General features: G+C 39.9%; 2 protein-coding genes across 3 annotated transcripts in view; one reads left to right on the top strand and one right to left on the bottom strand.

Moving 5' to 3' along the window:
- nr2f6a (nuclear receptor subfamily 2, group F, member 6a) overlaps nucleotides 1–14525 on the bottom strand; it is a 59978-nt gene extending 45453 nt beyond the window's left edge. For both annotated transcript variants that reach the window (XM_072912876.1, XM_072912877.1), the window contains exons 1-2: nucleotides 13936–14525; nucleotides 13193–13807 (exon numbers count right to left, since the gene is read on the bottom strand). In XM_072912876.1, coding sequence (XP_072768977.1) covers nucleotides 13193–13461 — 269 coding nt within the window. In that variant the 5' untranslated portion in view covers nucleotides 13462–13807; nucleotides 13936–14525. The remainder of the gene's footprint in view (nucleotides 1–13192; nucleotides 13808–13935) is intronic.
- The window catches only part of plvapa (plasmalemma vesicle associated protein a), a 71015-nt gene continuing 62964 nt past the window's right edge, over nucleotides 13707–21757 (top strand). Inside the window, exon 1 of the mRNA XM_061941443.2 lies at nucleotides 13707–13845. The gene's annotated coding sequence lies outside the window, so the exon portion shown is untranslated. The remainder of the gene's footprint in view (nucleotides 13846–21757) is intronic.

Raw genomic sequence — 21757 nt, 5'->3', positions numbered from 1 at the left:
TACATATATATATATATATATATTTATATGCATGTATATGTGTATATATATATATATATACGTGTGTGTGTGTGTGTGTGTGTGTGTGTATGTATGTATACATATGTATGTGTATTTGTATACAAACATATGTACAGTATGTGTATATATATATATATATACATATATATCGACATATATATATATATATATACACATGCATATACACATATATATATATGTACATACATATATATATGCATACACACATATATATATACATATACATATATACATGCATATACATAAATATACACATATACATATATATATATATATATATACATATACATATATACACATATATATACATATATACACACATATATACATATATATATGCATATATATATACACATATACATGCATATGCATATATATATATATATATATATATACACATATACATGCATATACATATATATATGCATATATATATACACATAAACATATACATGCATATACATATATATATATGCATAAATATATATGCATATATATGTGCATATATATATATACATATATATATGCATATATATACATATATATATACTGTATATATATATGCATATATAAATATATATATATATATATATATATGCATATATATATACATATATGCATATATAAATATATATATATATGCATATATAAATACACACACACACACACACACACACACACACACACACACACACACACACACACACACACACACACATACAGAATTCAACATGCACAGTAGGACGAAGAAGCAGATCTTATTTAATCATACACCTTCACTGATCATTTGTTTGTCCTGTGTATGATAATCAAACGTATCGACTATTGATTAGTTCAATAATCGAGTAATCTATCAATTAGTTTTTTTAATTAAGTCAGGTTGAAATAAACAAAAATTGTTCTGTTGCCATAACCTTAATTTTTGTATTTCATGAATACACATCATCAACGTTGAAATAGCACTTTAAATCAATAAAAACCAGAAGAGAGATAAACCCACACAGCCATGTGTGCTCTATTGCAGAAGCCGAGTGGAAACTATGTCGCGTATTTTAAGTTTGATACAGTCCACATTTTAAAAATGTTTCTTAGTTATACTTATCAAATGATGAATTAAAGCATCAGAATATAAATTAGAGCTTTTTCATAATCAAATGAATCGATGAAGCTTTGAAGTACAGTATGAGTTTTAACACAAACACGGTCCGTTTTTGTTTGATTTCTTCACATTATGTGTTTGCCTGAGTCTCCATTAGAATTTAGTGCAGAAGAAAATATACAAAAATAACAAAGCTGTAAATGACACACGCACAGCAAACATTGTAGATATTGATGCAAGTACAGCCTGTACAGGCGGTGAGCGGAATGAGGGATGACATAACCGCAAGCTAATTGATGTGAAGTGATCCTGCAGCAGTACCATGACGTCATGTGCTTTCTGTCAATGATGTCACCCTCAGACCTGACACGTTTGGACCGCACCAGCTGCAAATCCTAAAAGGATGCAGAAATTACCATACTGCATGCCATCCACGCGTGTAACATTGTTGGTGGGTGACAATAATAGTTATCCATTATTTTAGTCATCTTATTGACTCGTTCGATTAATTGAGTAATTTGGATTAAATACACTTTATCAATGTGTTGAATAACACAACCATTTTTCGGCTTGCCATTCCTTTCATTCTTTTTTCTAATGAATGCTCATTTTTAACATAAAACTTGCACTTTTAACAATAACGCTCTCATGTACGCTGTTTTGCAAAAGCTATGTCGGCGTATTAAAGTTACGGACACTAGAGCTGCAACTAACGATTATTTTGAAAGTCATTTAGTCAACGATTATCTTAACGATCAGTCAACTAATCGGATTAAGCGTACACAATGGATCTCATTTTTCCATCGACCTCTAAATGCATCTTCAGTTATTTTAGGCATGTGCTTGCCAACAACAAAGACGACTAATTCATTCATAAATATTGATTTATACTGTAACTGTGCTGTTCATTCAGCTCTTACACAAATTAAAATGACTATTAAAATGTTCTCCATTTAAAAGAAAGGAAAAGTGCTAAAAAATAACAACTATTAACCTTGTTTATGCATTAAAAAAACAGTTAAAATAGCAGCAATGAAAACAACAAAACACAAAATCTAACTTTCTCAAAAAGAAAAGCATTTTTTGATGTTTAAAAAGCTGCACACTGGTTATTGATTAATTCTTGGCAGTTTTAGCACTCTAATAGACTCAGTGTGCAGAATGATATCTTTGATTCATTCTTAAAATGTTGGCTATTTAATAGATTGTATGTTTTGCATTAGTGTGTGTGTGTGTGTGTGTGTGTGTGTGTGTGTGTGTGTGTGTGTGTGTGTGTGTGTGTGTGTGTGTGTGTGTGTGTGTGTGTGTGTGTGTTTTTTTGTGAAAATTGATACTGCTTTAAAAAGTACTTGAATTGATGTAGACAAAGTGTAGCTGGCTGACTTTGACTAAAATGATAGTTAAAGGCCTACTGAAACCCACTACTACCGACCACGCAGTCTGATAGTTTATATATCAATGATGAAATCTTAACATTGCAACACATGCCAATACGGCCGGGTTAGCTTACTAAAGTGCAATTTTAAATTTCGCGCGAAATATCCTGCTGAAAACGTCTCGGTATGATGACGTCAGCTTGTGACGTCACGGACTGTGGAGGACATTTTGGGACAGCGTGGTGGCCAGCTATTAAGTCGTCTGTTTTCATCGCAAAATTCCACAGTATTCTGGACATCTGTGTTGGTGAATCTTTTGCAATTTGTTCAATGAACAATGGAGACAGCAAAGAAGAAAGCTGTAGGTGGGAAGCGGTGTATTGCGGCCGGCTCCAGCAACAACACAAACACAGCTGGTGTTTCGTTGTTTACATTCCCAGAAGATGACAGTCAATCTTTACCATTGGCCTGTGGAGAACTGGGACAACAGAGACTCTTACCAGGAGGACTTTGAGTTGGATACGCAGACACGGTACCGTGAGTATGCTTCCAAACATTTGATGGCTTGCCCGTACGTGCGTGCCGCTATGTGCATGTCACGTACGTAACTTTGGGGACTTTGGGGAAATATATGTGCTGTATGAACTTTGGGGAGGTGAACGGTACTTTGGGCTGTGGGATTGAGTGTGTTGTGCAGGTGTTTGAGTTGTATTGGCGGGTTATATGGACGGGATGGGGAGGTGTTTGTTATGCGGGATTAATTTGTGGCATATTAAATATAAGCCTGGTTGTGTTGTGGCTAATAGAGTATATATATGTCTTGTCTTTATTTACTGTTTTAGTCATTCCCAGCTGAATATCAGGTCCCACCCGCCTCTCACAGCATCTTCCCTATCTGAATCGCTCCCACTGCCCTCTAGTCCTTCACTCTCACTTTCCTCATCCACAAATCTTTCATTCTCGCTCAAATTCATGGGGAAATCGTCGCTTTCTCGGTCCGAATCGCTCTCGCTGCTGGTGGCCATGATTGTAAACAATGTCTCGTCTGCTACTTCCGGTACAGGCAAGGCTTTTTTATCAGTGACCAAAAGTTGCAAACTTTATCGTCGATGTTCTCTACTAAACCCTTTCAGCAAAAATATGACAATATCGCGAAATGATCAAGTATGACACATAGAATGGACCTGCTATCCCCGTTTCAATAAGAAAATCGTATTTCAGTAGGCCTTTAAAGTTATTTTTCATTCACTTCATCTCACTCTTGTTAGCTAGCTACCAAGGAAGGTCCACTTTGCAAAAATGCAAAGTATTCATGTTTTTAACAAGAATAGGAGGAAATATCCTCACACTTTGCATGTTAGCACTGGCCGTGGTTTTGGAGTGACCCACTTGCGCCCGGAAACACACGAGTGATGACGTTCACAACTATCGTCGACAAATATAATTGTCAGTGACAAATTTAATTGTCGTAATTTGTCGAAAATGTTGACTAATAGTTGTAGCCCGAATGGACACTCCATATGATCCAAATGTTATCCATTTTTATAAGTTTCACTCAAACGATTAATCGACGGAACTGAATATAAATCTACATTTTCTTGTAATCGAATTAATCGACTCATCGTTGCAGCCTTGGGCAATAACATTTATTTTGAATGCTCAACTCCAAACAAATAAGCTGTATAGCATGAAGCAACTATTTAGTAGAGATGTCCGATAATGGCTTTTTTGCCGATATCCGATATTCCGATATTGTCCAACTCTTAATTACCGATTCCGATATCAACCGATACCGATACATACAGTCGTGGAAGTAACACTTTATTATGCCTAATTTTGTTGTGATGCCCCGCTGGATGCATTAAACAATGTAACAAGGTTTTCCAAAATAAATCAACTCAAGTTATGGAAAAAAAATGCCAATATGGCACTGCCATATTTATTATTGAAATCACAAAGTGCATTATTTTTTTTAACATGCCTCAAAACAGCAGCTTGGAATTTGGGACATGCTCTCCCTGAGAGAGCATGAGGAGGTTGAGGTGGGCGGGGTTAGGGGGGTGTATATTGTAGCGTCCCGGAAGAGTTAGTGTTGCAAGGGGTTCTGGGTATTTGTTCTGTTGTGTTACGGTGCCGATGTTCTCCCGAAATGTGTTTGTCATTCTTGTTTGGTGTGGGTTCACAGTGTGGTGCATATTTGTAACAGTGTTAAAGTTGTTTATACGGCCACCCTCAGTGTGACCTGTATGGCTGTTGACCAAGTATGAGTTGCATTCACTTGTGTGTGTGAAAAGCCGTAGATATTATGTGATTGGGCCGGCATTAAAGGCAGTGCCTTTAAGGTTTATTGGCGCTCTGTACTTCTCCCTACGCCCGTGTACCGCTCCGTACAGCGGCGTTTTAAAAAGTCCTACATTTTACTTTTTGAAACCGATACTGATCATTTCCGATTATACATTTTAAAGCATTTATCGGCAGTCCGATATCGGACATCTCTACTATTTAGTATATTATATATAACATTTAGAACAGGGGTATCAAAGTCAAGGCCCGCGAGCCAGCTCCGGCCCGTGAATGAATGATCTATGGCCCCCGGGAAGATATTTGTTTAGTATTAGAAGCGGCCCGCAGGCCACAGCCGCCTGCTGCTGTTTTGCACGCACCAATACTCCAGCAGTAGGAATTTTCAAAATTGGGTCCCACAGTACATTTTTGGGGTCCCACTTTTTTGTAACCGTTTTGAAAACGAATGGTAAACGTATGCATTATTCTGTTATATCTCACATTCTATATTGTGTTTTGGTAAAAGGTTGTCAAAAATGTTACTTAATTTATTTAAAAAAAAAAAAATTTATGCATATGGGACGGCGTGGCGCAGTGGAAGGATGGCCGTGCGCGACCCGAGGGTCCCTGGTTCAATCCCCACCTAGTACCAACCTCGTCATGTCCGTTGTGTCCTGAGCAAGACACTTCACCCTTGCTCCTGATGGGTGCTGGTTAGCGCCTTGCATGGCAGCTCCCTCCATCAGTGTGTGAATGTGTGTGTGAATGGGTAAATGTGGAAGTAGTGACATGCCATGACTTCAATAGTCCGGCCCCGCGTGTGCACAGATTTTCCTCCATGCGGCCCCTGAGCTAAAATGAGTTTGACACTCCTGATTTAGAATATCAACCCAAAAATATTACATTCAATGCAATCGCGCGGTTTAATGACTTGAAAATCCGTATACAGTATGCCCATTTTCAGGGAATATTCTACACACAACATTAAATACGAAACATTATTAGGAAGAATTACGGCCACACAGAGAAGAGAAAAAGTTGTAATACCGAACGTTAGCCGTAGATCAAGGGTACCCAAATGTTTCGCCTCCAAGGGCCAAAGTGAAAATGTGCCACGGGTCCGCGGGTCAAACAGCGATTTTAACCGTGTAACAGCACCACGAGTTAGGAGTTTAGGTAGGTTGTGAGCATACTTGCCAACCTTGAGACCTCCGATTTCGGGATGTGGGGGGAGGGGGGTGGGGTGGGCGTGGTCGGGGGTGGGGCAGGGGGCGTGGTTAAGAGGGGAGAAGTATATTTACAGCTAGAATTCACCAAGTCAAGTATTTCATATATATTATATATATATATATATATATATATATATATATATATATATATATTTAAGAAATACTTGACTTTCAGTGAATTCTAGCTATATATATATATATATACATATATATATATATATTTATTTTATTATATATATCATACTTGCCAACCTTGAGACCTCCAATTTCGGGAGGTGGAGGGTGGGGGCGTGGTTGGGGGCGTGGTTAAGAGGGGAGGAGTATATTTACAGCTAGAATTCACCAAGTCAAGTATTTCATATATATATATATATATATAGATATATATATATATATATATATATATATATCCATCCATCCATTTTCTACCGCTTATTCCCTTCGGGGTAGCGGGGATATATATATATATATATATATATATATATATATATATATATATATATATATATATATATATATATCTCCGCAACCCCGAAGGGAATAAGCGGTAGAAAATGGATGGATGGAGATATATATATATATATATATATATATATATATATATATATATATATATATATATATATAAATAAAATAAATACTTGAATTTCAGTGTTCATTTATTTACTCATATACACACACATAACACTCATCTACTCATTGTTGAGTTAAGGGTTGAATTGTTCATCCTTGTTCTATTCTCTGTCACTATCTTTCTAACCATGCTGAACACCCTCTCTGATTATGCATTGCTGTGTGGCACGCACAAAAGTGCTTTCATCAAATGCACTAGATGGCAGTATTGTCCTGTTTAAGAGTGTCACAACATTGCTGTTTACGGCAGACGGACTGCTTTACTGTAGACGTTCTTTATATTGTGGGAAAGCGGACTCAGGTCCGCATGGAGCTGGAGGGGGCGTGGCCTCCAGCTCCGCCTGAATTTCGGGAGATTATCGGGAGAAAATTTGTCCCGGGAGGTTTTCGGGAGAGGCGCTGAATTTCGGGAGTCTCCCGGAAAATCCGGGAGGGTTGGCAAGTATGGTTGTGAGTTCAAACCCCAGCCGAGTCATACCAAAGACTATAAAAATGGGACCCGTTACCTACCTGCTTGGCACTCAGCATCAAGGGTTGGAATTGGGGGTTTAATCACCAAATATGATTCCCGGGCGCGGCCACCGCTGCTGCCCACTGCTCCCCTCACCTCCCAGGGGGTGATCAAGGGTGATGGGTCAAATGCAGAGAATAATTTCGCCACACCTAGTGTGTGTGTGTGTGTGTGTGACAATCATTGGTACTTTAACTTTAGCCTCACACGGCCATATATAAATATAAGGTAGTATAAACCGTCAGGTTGAACAGATGGCAACTAGCTAGCCTGTAAGAAAACAAATGTATAGATCCTACTTGCCAACCCTCCCGGATTTTCCGGGAGACTCCCGAAATTCAGCGCCTCTCCCGAAAACCTCCCGGGACAAATTTTCTCCCGAAAATCCCCCGAAATTCAGGCGGACTCAGGTCCATGAGGACCTGAGTCCGCTAACTCACAATATAACCAGCATACCTGCCCAATCACGTTATAACTGTAGAATGATGGAGGGCGAGTTCTTGGTTTCTTATGTGGGTTTATTGTTAGGCAGTTTCATTAACGTCCTCCCAGCGCGGCAATAACACACAACAACAGCAGTCACGTTTTTGTCTACCGTAAAGCAGTTCGTCTGCCGTAAACAGCAATGTTGTGACACTCTTAAACAGGACAATACTGCCATCTAGTGCATTTGATGAAAGCACTTTTGTGCGTGCCACACATCAATGCATCATCAGAGAGGGTGTTCAGCATGGTTCGAAAAATAGTGACAGAGAATAGAACAAGGATGGACAATTCAACCCTTAACTCAACAATGAGTAGATGAGTGTTATGTGTGTGTATATGTGTAAATAAATGAACACTGAAATTCAAGTATTTATTTTATATATATATATATATATAATAAAATACATATATATATATATATATATATATATATATATATATATATATATATATATATATATATATATATATATATATATATATATATATATATATATATATATATATAGCTAGAATTCACTGAACGTCAAGTATTTCTTATATATATATATATATATATATATATATATATATATATATATATATATATATATGAAATACTTGACTTGGTGAATTCTAGCTGTAAATATACTCCTCCCCTTTTAGCCACGCCCCCAACCACGCCCCTGCCCCCCCCCCACACCTCCCGAAATCGGAGGTCTCAAGGTTGGCAAGTATGGTATAGATTTTCCAGTAAAAAACTGGTTGCTCAGTCTTAGACTTAAACAAACTTTATTGATCCACGAGGGAAATTGTTCACCAGAATTTACGCTGTTCTTCCTGACCTAACTACTGTAAATTTTAAAACCAAACCACTGTTGTGTTTACGCAAAAATTCTGGTGACTGAGCTGCCAGTTTTTTTACAGTGTGAATAGAAAAACGACACCACTGTTTTTTACAGTAAAATGTCGGCAAATAAGCTTATAGGTTTTTTTACAGAAAAAACAACTGTATATTTTTTACAGTGCTTTACTATAAATTGAAAAAGAGTACCACTGTTATTTTTTACCGCAAAATTCTGGCGATTGAGCGGGTACTTTTTTAACGTAAAATCTACGTTCCCTGTTTTGACAGTGCGTTACTGTAATGGAAAAATGGTACCGCTGATGATTCTGCCGTATTTTTCGGCAATTGAGCTGCCAGGTTTTACCATGAAGTCTCCTGACTTTTTTTTTTGTATACAGCGTAGTCTTGCGGACATACTAACAATGATTGTGCAGCTTGAAAGGGGTCAGTACGAACATTTATTACATTTGGTAGCCACTTTTTGGCGTGCCATATTTGGCCCTATTAGGGCCATCCCAGTCCTCGATATTACATTAACAATAATTAATTGTGAAGCTGTGTATTTGTTTATTCAACCTAAATATTTTTTCTATATATTCTATATATGAACAGCTTAGCACAGTGATTCTCAAGCGGTGGTACGTGTACCAATAGTGGTACGCGGCCGCCATCTAGCGCAGTGGTCAGCAACCCGCAGGCTCTTTAGTGCCGCCCTAGAGCCGTGTTTTTCAACCTTTTTTGAGCAAAGGCACAGAAAATACGGAGGCACACCACCAGCAGAAAAGGTCAAAAAATTAAACTCCACTAGGTTGTCGTGCCTTATTTTGAGTTTGTTGTTGTTTTCCTGTGTGTAGTGCTTTAGTTCCTGTCTTGCGCTGTTATTTTGGAGGACCCTTCCTTCCTGTTCTGTTGGTGTTTTCCTGTAACAGCTTCACGCCTTCCTTTGAGTGCCATTGCCTGACCTGCTTTGTGTTAGCAATCGAGACTATTTAAGTTGTGCGTACGCTATCCTTCTTTGTGGGGACATTGTTGATTGTCGTGTCATGTACGGGTGTACTTTGTGGACGCCATCTCTGCTCCACACGCTGTAAGTCTTTGCTGTCGTCCAGCATTCTGTTTTTGTTTACCTTGTAGCAAGTTCAGTTTTGCTTTCGTTTTGCATAGTCATCCCTAAGCTTCAGTGCCTTTTCCTTTCCTTTTTGTTCATTTTTGGTTTAATCATTGCATACCATTTTACCTGCACGCCGACTACCGCTGTGCTCTGCATATTGGGATCACGACAAACCATCCTCGATGCATTCCGACTTCTACAAAGCAATGCTGCCAACTACTGATATGGAGTATTACATGGTTAACCTGCCGAGCTCTATACAGCACAGGATACTCGACGACGGCACATTATTTGCAGACTATAATTATTGATTTACAAAAAATATTTTTTGGACCAATTAGGTGAAGTTGCAAAATTTCCCACGGCACAGTGGTTGAAAAACACTGCCCTAGAGCATTTTTGAAAAAGGATTGAAAATGGAAAAAGATGGGAGAAAAATATTTTTTTGTTTTAGAATGCTTTTTGTTTGAGGACAAACATGACAAAGACCTTCCCAATTGTTAGAAAGCGCACTGTTTAATATGTTTGTGTGTATGCTTCACTGATGAGAGTATTGGGTGAACATCGTTTTGTCCTACAAATTTCGTCAGTTCTTGAACTCACCATAGTGTGGACTGTGACTCAACAGTTTGTTTACATGTAAACTCTTCCACTCCTTCTTTGTCTCATTTTGTCCACCAAACGTTTTATACTGTGCCTGAATACACAAAGGTGAGCTTTGTTAATGTTATTGACTTGCTGGAGTGCTAATCAGGCATATTTGGTCAGTGCATGACTGCAAGCTAATCAATGCTAACTTGCTATTTAGGCTAGCCGTATGTGCATATTGCATCATTATGCCTCATTTGTAGCTATATTTGAGCTCATTTAATATCCTTTACTTGTATCCTCTTTGTATATAATTTAATTTTGCATGTCTCATGACACATTATCTGTATGTAATATTGGCTGCATTTCAGATAGTTGTTTGTGTGCCATGTTGTTCCAGACCACAGCAAACATTACCTAGCTTGCCAAAGATTGTAATAAATGTATTAAAAGAAGACAGCCTGTCGTTTCCTTTAACTTGGACACACACATCTATACCTTTGGTCATTAAAAGCCAGTAATTTCTAGGAGTTATCTCACCTTCTGAGTAGCCTCTGATTTACTAATGGTTTCTAATGCGGTAAAAATGTGTAGAATAAATATTACATTTTAACATTTCTGTCAACAAAGATTTGCTTCAGCCTGTGACACATTGTCATGTTGATAGTAGGCTATTATAGCTAATATAGACACTTACGTCATGTGTTGTCTTCATGATAACACTTATATAAGACTTTTAAAGTCATTTTGATAGTAGGCTAGTATAGCTAATACAGACACATCATGTGTTGTCTTCATTATAACATTTATATAAGACTTTTAAAGCCATTTTGATAGTAGGCTATTATAGCTAATATAGACACTTACGTTGTGTGTTGCCTTCATTGTAAGACTTATATACGGCTTTTCATTTTTTGCGGCTCCAGACGGATTAGTTTTTTGTATTATATATATAGCTAGAATTCACTGAAAGTCAAGTATTTCTTATACATCAGTGACGTGCAGTCACTAGAGGCAGGTGAGGCGGGGCCTCACCTGCCATCATGGAAAGAAAAAAAATGTAAAAAGAAAAAGAAAAAATGAAATTGTTATATGTATCCAGTGATTATACTATAAAGTTATTTTCCATTTAACTTCACCAGTTTTAGATTATTTTTATTCAAAATCGCTGAATTTTCACATTTGCCATTCAAATACTGAGAAGAGACGGTGCAGTGAACAGCAGCCAGTTGAGGCACGTCACTCAGTGCCGCAACATGGATTCTGGACTCGGCTAACTGCTGGCCTGCTGTGCAGTGAGACTGTATTGCTATATGAACTATATTATACATTTCCATAGTTTAGTTAGCTGAGGTATATAATGTACAGTGTATTTTGTCAACAACTGTATGTGTGTAAAGTATTTCTTGTGCTGAGCGATCATAAAACGGCTGCAAAAGACGCACTGGCTGAGGCTCGCCTCCTGCACCCCCGCCGTAGAATTGTTATATCAACTAAAGCCCACACTTAAACTTTCCACGTGCAAGATTGAATCTATTTTAAAAAAATATTTCATAAGAAGCCAAAAAGTGCAAAAACAATAATGTTGGTGTTGGAGGAGTTGTGAATGACTGCAGGGACAAAAAAAAATGTAATTGTTATATGTATCCAGTGATTATACTATAAAGTTATTTTCCATTTAACTTCACTAGTTTTAGATTATTTTTATCCAAAATCGCTGAATTTTCACATTTGCTGTTCAAATACTAAGAAGAGACGGTGCGGTGAACAGCAGCCAGTTGAGTCACGTCACTCAGTGCCGCAACATGGATTGCGCAATGACTCGGCTAACTGCTGGCCTGCTGTGCAGATACACCTGCAGACTGCAGGTGTACCTAATTCACAACTCTTCCAACACCAACATTATTGTTTTTGCACTTTTTGGCTTCTTATTAAATAACTTTTGTAACCTATTTTCATGGGCTTTCCTCTTTGTGATGTTAAGTTCCTGTTATGCGCTGTTATACAGTATATGCCTTGAGCTCTTATTTTGAAGGCGCTAAGAGCGGAAGTGATGTCACGTTGCGGAGGTTTTTGAAAGACGGTAAATAAAGTGGTCCTCGTGTAAACTGGAGCCTCCGTGTTTGTTATTTTGTAGTTTCATACAGTATAGGCGACATTTATAAACCCTCGGTTACACTTTTTTAAATAGATTCAATCTTGCACGTGGAAAGTTTAAGTGAGGGCTTTAGTTGCGGCGCATGGACTTAATTTATAAGTAAAGGTAAGACCATAATAACGTTTTTTTTTTTATTAAATGTGCTTTTTTGTGTGCTACAGTTTAAGTTAAAGTTAAGTTAAAGTACCAATGATTGTCACCAACACACTAGGTGTAATGAAATTCGTCCTCTGCATTTGACCCATCCCCTTGATCACCCCCTGGGAGGTGAGGGGAGCAGTGGGCAGCAGCGGCGCCGCGCCTGGCAATCATTTTTGGTGATTTAACCCCCAATTCCAACCCTTGATGCTGAGTGCCAAGCAGGGAAGAATGCTGGTATGAGCTTTTAAACATAACCTGTTAACTGCTGCCAATCAAATGGTGAATAAGATACTCTTTAGGGTTCATATGTTTGTAAATCTGACTGTGATGAAGTCAGTGCCTCACCAGCCATCAACCTCACCGCACGTCACTGTTATACATATATATATATATATATATATGAAATACTTGACTTGGTGAATTTTAGCTGTAAATATATTCCTCCCCTCTTAACCACGCCCTCTCCCCAACCACGCCCCCCCGCCTCCCGAAATCGGAGGTCTCAAGGTTGACAAGTATGATTGTGGCCCACTCTGTATTTGAGTTTGACACCCCTGATTTAGTGGTCAATTGTACGGAATGTGTACTGTACTGTGCAATCTATTAATACACGTTTCAATCAATCAATTGTAGTGACTGCCCTCTGCATTCAGAAAGAACTACAAACATGTCGACAAACAGCACACATTACCCAGCATGCCCCGCTCACCTGCACGTGTAGCTGAGGTTACGTCGGACGCTCCTTTTGAAGAAGCTCTTGCACCCCTCGCAGGTGAACACGCCGTAATGTTTCCCGCTCGACTTGTCCCCGCACACCACGCAGTCCAGCACGCAGGCCTTGTCGTCCTCCCCGGCCTCCATGTCGCTGCCCCCCGCCTGGGGAGAGCCGTCGTCGTCCTCCCTCTTCAGGTAGCTCTTGTCCCCCAGCCCGTTGGTGCCGCCATTGGGATCTCCCCAGCCCCCACTCACCATGGCCATCGCTTGGTCGCCGAACCCACCCGAGGAAGAGCACACGCCGCAGGCAGCCGAGATGTGCGCTTGGCGTCAAGGTAACACGAACACCATGTCGGGGTCCATGGGAAGCTTCAGAGCGACGACAAAAAAAATGTGCTCCGGGGGGCTTAGCGGGCAGATGGTAATGAAGGAGGGGGGGTTTGGCAGGAAAAAACAAGCACAGACTCCTCCCACTGCACTATGACCCGGAAGTAGTCCGAGTGGTGTAACTTTCAAGCTGTGCACAGCTTCAGAATATCAATTTTTTTCTCTCCCTCTTGTCCGACCCCCAGGTGATGCTTGTGTTGAGTCCAGACAAGGGTCCTATCGACTGGAGAGAGATAAGAAAGCTCTTATGGATGACATGAGGTGAAAACACACAAACTAGCTAATGGCTGAAATAGGGCTTGCATTGAATTCCCTCTTCCCCCGCTGTCATACGAACCATGCCATGCTTACCGCCGATTAAGCGTAGCTTTAAATCCTCTTCCTTCCCTCCATCCGAAGTGCGAGCGCAGCTTTCCTGCTCTGCTGTAATCCCCTCGGCGGCACCATTTCAACCCCCACAAGTGACGCTATTCCACGCCGCCACTTGACATCAACACCACTTTCTCCTGTGGTCCTGGTCTTGTCTTCAAGAAAAAAAGACAGCCTGAGTTGACCTCTAAAACGCACCGAGACGCAGCTGACGGGGTGCTCGGTCTCCAGGCTTCTCCTTTTGTCGGTGCTTGGCCAGCGAGAACTAATGACGTGTGGCCTAGCTGCTGCTTTTCATCGTGTGTGTGTGTGCGTGTGTGTGTGTGTGTGTGTGTGTGTGTGTGTGTGTGTGTGTGTGTGGCCTTCCCCTGTGGCAAGAAGAGGTGGGGGTTGAAGCAAAGGGTGCTCCTAGTCTCTCCTTCGCCGCCGTCCACACATCCAATTAGGAGTCAGAGCCGCAAACAAGTCGGGGTTTCTCCAGACGTTTGCGTTTTTTTAATCCTCGCGTCTCCGTTCCTCTCGCTTTGTGTGTCCGTTTCCCTCTAACCTATTTGTGTGTTAGGGAGAGAGAGAGAGAGCTAAAGCAAAGCAAGCCAGAGAGAGAAGGGAGGAGGGTAGCTGGAGTGTGTGCAGAGGGGGAGGGGACTGTGTGTGTGTGTGTGTGAGTGTGTGAGTGTGTGTGTGTGTGTGTGTGTGTGTGTGTGTGTGTGTTCTTGTATTTTACCCTTCTTGAGACATCAACAAAGTTAAAGGCCTACTGAAATGCGATTTTCTTATTTAAACGGGGATAGCAGGTCCATTCTATGTGTCATACTTGATCATTTGGCGATATTGCCATATTTTTGCTGAAAGGATTTAGTAGAGAACATCGACGATAAAGTTCGCAACTTTTGGTCGCTGATTAAAAAAAAAAGCCTTGCCTGTACCGGACGTAGCAGACGAGTAGGTGCTCCTCACATCCGCACATTGTTTACAATCATGGCCACCAGCAGCGAGAGCGATTCGGACCGAGAAAGCGATGATATCCCCAGTAATTTGAGCGAGGATGAAAGATTCGTGGACAGTGGGAGCGATTCAGATAGGGAAGATGCTGTGAGAGGCGGGTGGGACCTGACATTCAGCTGAGAATGACTAAAACAGTAAATAAACACAAGACATATATATACTCTATTAGCCACAACACAACCAGGCTTATATTTAATATGCCACAAATTAATCCCGCATAACAAACACCTCCCCCCTCCCGTCCATATAACCCGCCAATACAACTCAAACACCTGCACAACACACTCAATCCCACAGCCCAAAGTACCGTTCACCTCCCCAAAGTTCATACAGCACATATATGTCCCCAAAGTTACGTACGTGACATGCACATAGCGGCACGCACGTACGGGCAAGCGATCAAATGTTTGGAAGCGTACTCACGGTACCGTGTCTGCGTATCCAACTCAAAGTCCTCCTGGTAAGAGTCTCTGTTGTCCCAGTTCTCCACAGGCCAATGGTAAAGCTTGACTGTAATCTTTCGGGAATGTAAACAATGAAACACCGGCTGTGTTTGTGTTGCTGCAGCCGCCCGCAATACACCGCTTCCCACCAACAGCTTTCTTCTTTGCTGTCTCCATTGTTCATTGAACAAATTGCAAAAGATTCACCAACACAGATGTCCAGAATACTGTGGAATTTTGCGATGAAAACAGACGACTTAATAGCTGGCCACCATGCTGTCCCAAAATGTCCTCTACAATCCGCGACGTCACGTGCCGGCGCCATCATACCGAGACGTTTTCAGCAGGATATTTTGCGCGAAATTTATAATTGCACTTTGGTAAGCTAACCCGGTCGTATTGGCATGTGTTGCAATGTTAAGATTTCATCTTGGATATATAAACTATCAGACTGCGTGGTCGGTAATAGTGGGTTTCAGTAGGCCTTTAAAGTACCAATGATTGTCACACACACACTAGGTGTGGCGAAATTATTCTCTGCATTTGACCCATCACCCTTGATCACTCCCTGGGAGGTGAGGGGAGCAGTGGGCAGCAGCGGTGGCCAGCGCCCGGGAATCATTTTTGGTGATCATACACCTTGTGTAGTGTTCGGGTCTGGGGGACCCGTTTTCATTTTTTATTAAAAGAAAAATGATACAATTAATTAAATTTTCACACTGAGACTCACTGACTGTGGCTCATATATCAGAATACATATTTAATGACTACACACCATACACCCCTCCTACACATTTCTAGATGTCCGGGGCTAATAGGCCTAGACAGGAGCAGTGTTGGGTTAGTTACTGAAAACCACTAACTAGTTACAGTTACTAGTTACTTTATTTCAAAAGTAACTCAGTTACTTACACCAAAAAGTAATGCGGTACTGTGAAAAGTAACTATTTAGTTCCTTTTTTTTTTTTTTTTTTTTAAGCTCCCATTAATGCCCATTTAGCCTTCATTTCAGTACTGTTATTGCACTGGAGAATAATACATTGTGTTGATCAACTTGACATGCATTTGCATCACTGAACTCTGCTAAGCAATGTGGTCTACATACAACACACAAAGACAAAGATATGTTTCAAAGGGACAATTTATTTCAGGCCAGAACAAATTGACACAACTATTTTAAATAGCTGCAACATAACATACATAAGTAACAAACAGCATAATAACAACATAGCTGTAAACCTGGCTTCATCTAAGGAAGGCACACGTGACATACTCAAAGTCTAACCAGGCAGATTTGAATTGTTGTTTTAGGCAGTAGATAGGATCTTTGATCCAAGACACAACTTACATTTAACTAAAATGTTCTTTTCTTTGTGCTCGACAGAAGAAAAGAAGTGAGAATATCTCATACTTGCCAACCCTCCCGAATTTCAGTGCCTCGGGACAACCATTCTCCCCAATTTCTCCCGATTTCCAGCCGGACTTAAGGCACGCCCCCTCCAGGTCCGTGCGGACCTGAGTGAGGACAGCCTGTTGTCACGTCCGCTTGGCCAACCAAAAAGTAACCACAGAACACTATAGTGTTCTGTGGTTACTTTTTGGTTGGCCAACGGTTTACGTTGTATTGCGCTCCCCTCCCTCCCCACACCCAGACACACACACAGTGCGCTCTTCCTTGTGACACAAGAGAAGGACAACACTGCAGCGCTGCAATAAAACACACTCAGATCTTCTGTTTCTAGCCGATACTACATAAAAAATAACGCAGTAACGCATCATGTAGTAACGGTAACTGAGTTACTGAATATAAAAAATAACGCGCTAGAATACTAGTTACCGCCGAAACTTTGTAACGCGTTAGTCCCAACACTGGACAGGAGTAGGACAGAGTGTAGGTACACAGAACATTAGAGGGTCAAATGTGCGAGAAAATGAGAGCAGACAGCGTTGACAAACAATGTTGCAACTTTGTGTGGCAACCGCAGGTGCAGAAACACAAAAGAAGAACTCCTGTGGGATGCAGAAACTGGCAGAGAAATTTTCCGTGCAATGTTCATATTGTTGCGTTTGTGGCTTTTAATGCCTCACAATCAAACAGATGTTTATTGGGATAAGGTAAACATCTGTTCAGTATTTTAACATAAAAGTGTTTGATTGTGAGGCATTAAAAGCCACAAAATGCAACGGGTCCATCAGACCCACAAACGCTGGCTGAGTAACAACAATATGAACATTACACAAGGGTTAACCCCCAATTCCAACCCTTGATTCTGAGTGCCAAGCAGGGAGGTGATGGGTCCCATTTTTATAGTCTTTGGTATGACCCGGCCGGGATTTTGAACTCACAACCTACCGATCTCAGGGCGGACACTCTAACCACTAGCAGGAAAAGTACCTTCCATGTCAGGAGCGGGTGAACAAGTTGTGACCGAAATCATGGTCCCGATACGGGAAAACCATTGCATCTAATAGAGAGCCAAATACTGGAATCCGTGAACATTGCTCCAAAGTCAGGATTTTTGGTTGATTTATTGTGCATACAAAAGTAAACATTGACAAGTGCAAAGGCAGCAATATATGATAAAAGAAGACTTAAGATAAAGAAGGGCTTCCCTATTTATCCCCGCAAAAAACCTGCCGGGTGAACAGCTGATTTTACGACCTCCGGTGCTGACGTAAGACAACCCGCGTCCCTTATGTGACCGTAGCATGAACAAATACACTACGGTACTAAGACTATAGTGGCCATTAACAGTTTGCTTCTACAGTAAAATTATGACTTGTCATAATTTTGCCAAGTGAAATTCCGATTATTATTATAATATTGCCAAAATTTGAAAGTTTTCTTATTAAATTGTGACCTTTGTCGAGTAAAATTACGACTCTTTTCATAAAATTTACAACATTTTAAGCTTTTATTGTAAAATTGCGAATGTTATTGAGTAAAATTCCAACTTTTATCATAATATTGCACAAATGCTCAGTGTTTCTTGTAAAATTTTGACTTGCGTTGAGTAAAATGACAACTTTTATTATGATACCGCCAAAAGTCTAAGTTTTTCTTGTGAAATTGTGACCTTTTTCTTGTGAAATTCCAACTCATTTTTCACAACAAGCTTTTTTATATTTGCATGGTATGTATATATTATTAACATTGTAAATACAAATCTTTATGTATCTAGAAAGGGTGGTCCTAAAGAGGGAGAAATTTTTCGGAGGGCTCAAGAAGGTAACAAATACGTGTGTGTGTGTGTGTGTGTGTGTGTGTGTGTGTGTGTGTGTGTGTGTGTGTGTGTGTGTGTGTGTGTGTGTGTGTGTGTGTGTGTGTGTGTGTGTGTGTGTTCTTGTATTTTACCCTTCTTGGGACATCAACAAGGAAAAGTACCTTCCATGTGAGGACCGGTGAACAAGTTGGGACCGAAATCATGGTCTTGATACGGGAAAACCATTGCATCTAATAGAGAGCCAAATACTAGAGTCCGTGAACATTGTTCCAAAGTCAGGATTTTTGGTTGATTTATTGTGCAGACAAAAGTAAACATTGACAAGTGCAAAGGCAGCAATATATGATAAAAGAAGACTTAAGATAAAGAAGGGCTTCCCTATTTATCCCCGAAAAAAACCTGCCGGATGAACAGCTGATTTTACGACCTCCGGTACTGACGTAAGACAACCCGCGTCCCTTATGTGACCGTAGCATGAACAAATACACTACGGTACTAAGACTATAGTGGCCATTAACAGTTTGCTTCTACAGTAAAATTATGACTTGTCATAATTTTGCCAAGTGAAATTCCGATTATTATTATAATATTGCCAAAATTTGAAAGTTTTCTTATTAAATTGTGACCTTTGTCGAGTAAAATTACGACTCTTTTCATAAAATTTACAACATTTTAAGCTTTTATTGTAAAATTGCGAATGTTATTGAGTAAAATTCAAACATTTATCATAATATTGCACAAATGCTCAGTTTTTCTTGTAAAATTTTGTCTTGCGTTGAGTAAAATGACAACTTTTATTAATACTGCCAAAATTCTAAGTTTTTCTTGTGAAATTGTCACCTTTTTCTTGTGAAATTCCAACTCATTTTTCACAACAAGCTTTTTTATATTTGCATAGTATGTATATATTATTAACATTGTAAATACAAATCTTTATGTATCTAGAAAGGGTGGTCCTAAAGAGGGAGGCATTTTTCGGAGTGCTCAAGAAGGTAACAAATACAAGTGTGTGTGTGTGTGTGTGTGTGTGTGTGTGTGTGTGTGTGTGTGTGTGTGTGTGTGTGCGTGTGTTTTCTCCCAGGGATTTGACACTACTATTCAAGCCCTGTGGTTGCCATGGTGCTGGCTGCCTTATATGGCCATTGGAGTCAAAGAGCAAAGAGAGTGGGTTGTGTAGGGCATTGGCACACACACACACGCACACACACACACGAGAAGAATGTGGAGAATCGCTCTAGTGAGATGCAAAGAGCATGACCCCAAGGCTTTAAAAAGAAAAATCCACACAATACCACATTACTCCTTGCTACTCATATATATATATATATATATATATATATACAAGCTGGCCTTTTGTGTCACAAAAAGCTATTTAATGTTAGCGGCAGATTTAGGAACGTTGATTGCCCTCCAGTTCACATAAATGTTGTCCACCGCGTGCATGCAATCTGATTTTTTTTGCCAGTCTAAATGCTCCACGCTGCTACAGATCCAATATTTTGGCATCTGATTCGGGCCGCATCAGGCGGTAGTTCGATTCCGATCTTTTTAAATGTGACCAGTCTAAACCAGGCCTGGGCAATTATTTTGACTCGGGGGCCACATTTAGACAATAAAACGTGTCTGGGGTCCGGTACATCCATCCATCCATCCATCCATCCATTCATCTATCTATCTATTTCATTTCATTTCATTTTTTTTTTATCTCCTTCATTGATGTGCATCTTTGATCGATAGACAATTATACCACAATTATTCAACTATACATGTACGCACCAATGCCTGAGAAGGAGCAGGATGAAGAAAAATCTTATATTTTCCTGCCCCCTTCAACATAATACGTAGTCTTACTTAATGATATCATACAAACCAACAATTACATCCAGAAATAACGAAAACAAAACAAAAAAACACAACAATTTATCTATCTATCTCCTCAGTGGCCTAGTGCAGTGGTTCTCAAATGGGGGTACGCGTACCCCTGGGGGTACTTGAAGGTATGCCAAGGGGTACGTGAGATTTTTTTTTTTAAATATTCTAAAAATAGCAACAATTCAAAAATCCTTTATAAATATATTTATTGCATAATACTTCAACAAAATATGAATGGTAGTTCATAAACTGAACATCAAATCAAGTAGGCTATTCCATTCATTACAATGCAACAATACAACAATGCAATATTAAGTGTTGACAGCTAGATTTTTTGTGGACATGTTCCATAAATATTGATGTTAAAGATGTATTTTTTTGTGAAGAAATGTTTAGAATTAAGTTCATGAATCCAGATGGATTTCTATTACAATCCCCAAAGAGGGCACTTTAAGTTGATGATCACTTCTATGTGTAGACATCTTTATTTATAATTGAATCACTTGTTTATTTTTCAACAAGTTTTTAGTTATTTTTACATCTTTTTTTTCCAAATAGTTCAAGAAAGACCACTACAAATGAGCAATATGTTGCACTGTTATACAATTTAATAAATCAGAAACTGATGACATATTGCTGTATTTTACTTCTGTGTCTCTTTTTTTTCAACCAAAAATGCTTTGCTCTGATTAGTGAAGTGAAGTGAATTATATTTATATAGCGCTTTTCTCTAGTGACTCAAAGCACTTTTACATAGTGAAACCCAATATCTAAGTTACATTTAAACCAGTGTGGGTGGCACTGGGAGCAGGTGGGTAAAGTGTCTTGCCCAAGGACACAACGGCAGTGACTAAGATGGTGGAAGCGGGGATCGAACCTGGAACCCTCAAGTTGCTGGCACGGCCACTCTACCGACTGAGCTATACCGCCCTCAGGGGACCCATTACCTCCCTGCTTGACACTCACCATTAAGGGTTGGAATTGGGGGTTAAATCACCAAAAATGATTCCTGGGCGCGGACCACCGCTACTGCCCACTCCTCCCCTCACCTCCCAGGGGGTGAATAAGGGGATGGGTCAAATGCAGAGGACACATTTCACCACACCTGGTGTGTGTGTGACAATCATTGGAACTTTAACTTAACCAACAGCAACTCAGCCACCAAGTGGTAGGCCACGTAAACTGACAGAGAGGGGTCAGCGGATGCATAGTGCAAAGAGGTCGCTGACTTTCTGCACAGTCATGTGACCTTCCAATTAG

This window comes from Nerophis lumbriciformis, linkage group LG03 (assembly GCF_033978685.3).
Source record: "Nerophis lumbriciformis linkage group LG03, RoL_Nlum_v2.1, whole genome shotgun sequence".
Lineage (NCBI taxonomy): Eukaryota > Metazoa > Chordata > Actinopteri > Syngnathiformes > Syngnathidae > Nerophis > Nerophis lumbriciformis.
This window is presented reverse-complemented; position numbering and strand designations above follow the sequence as displayed.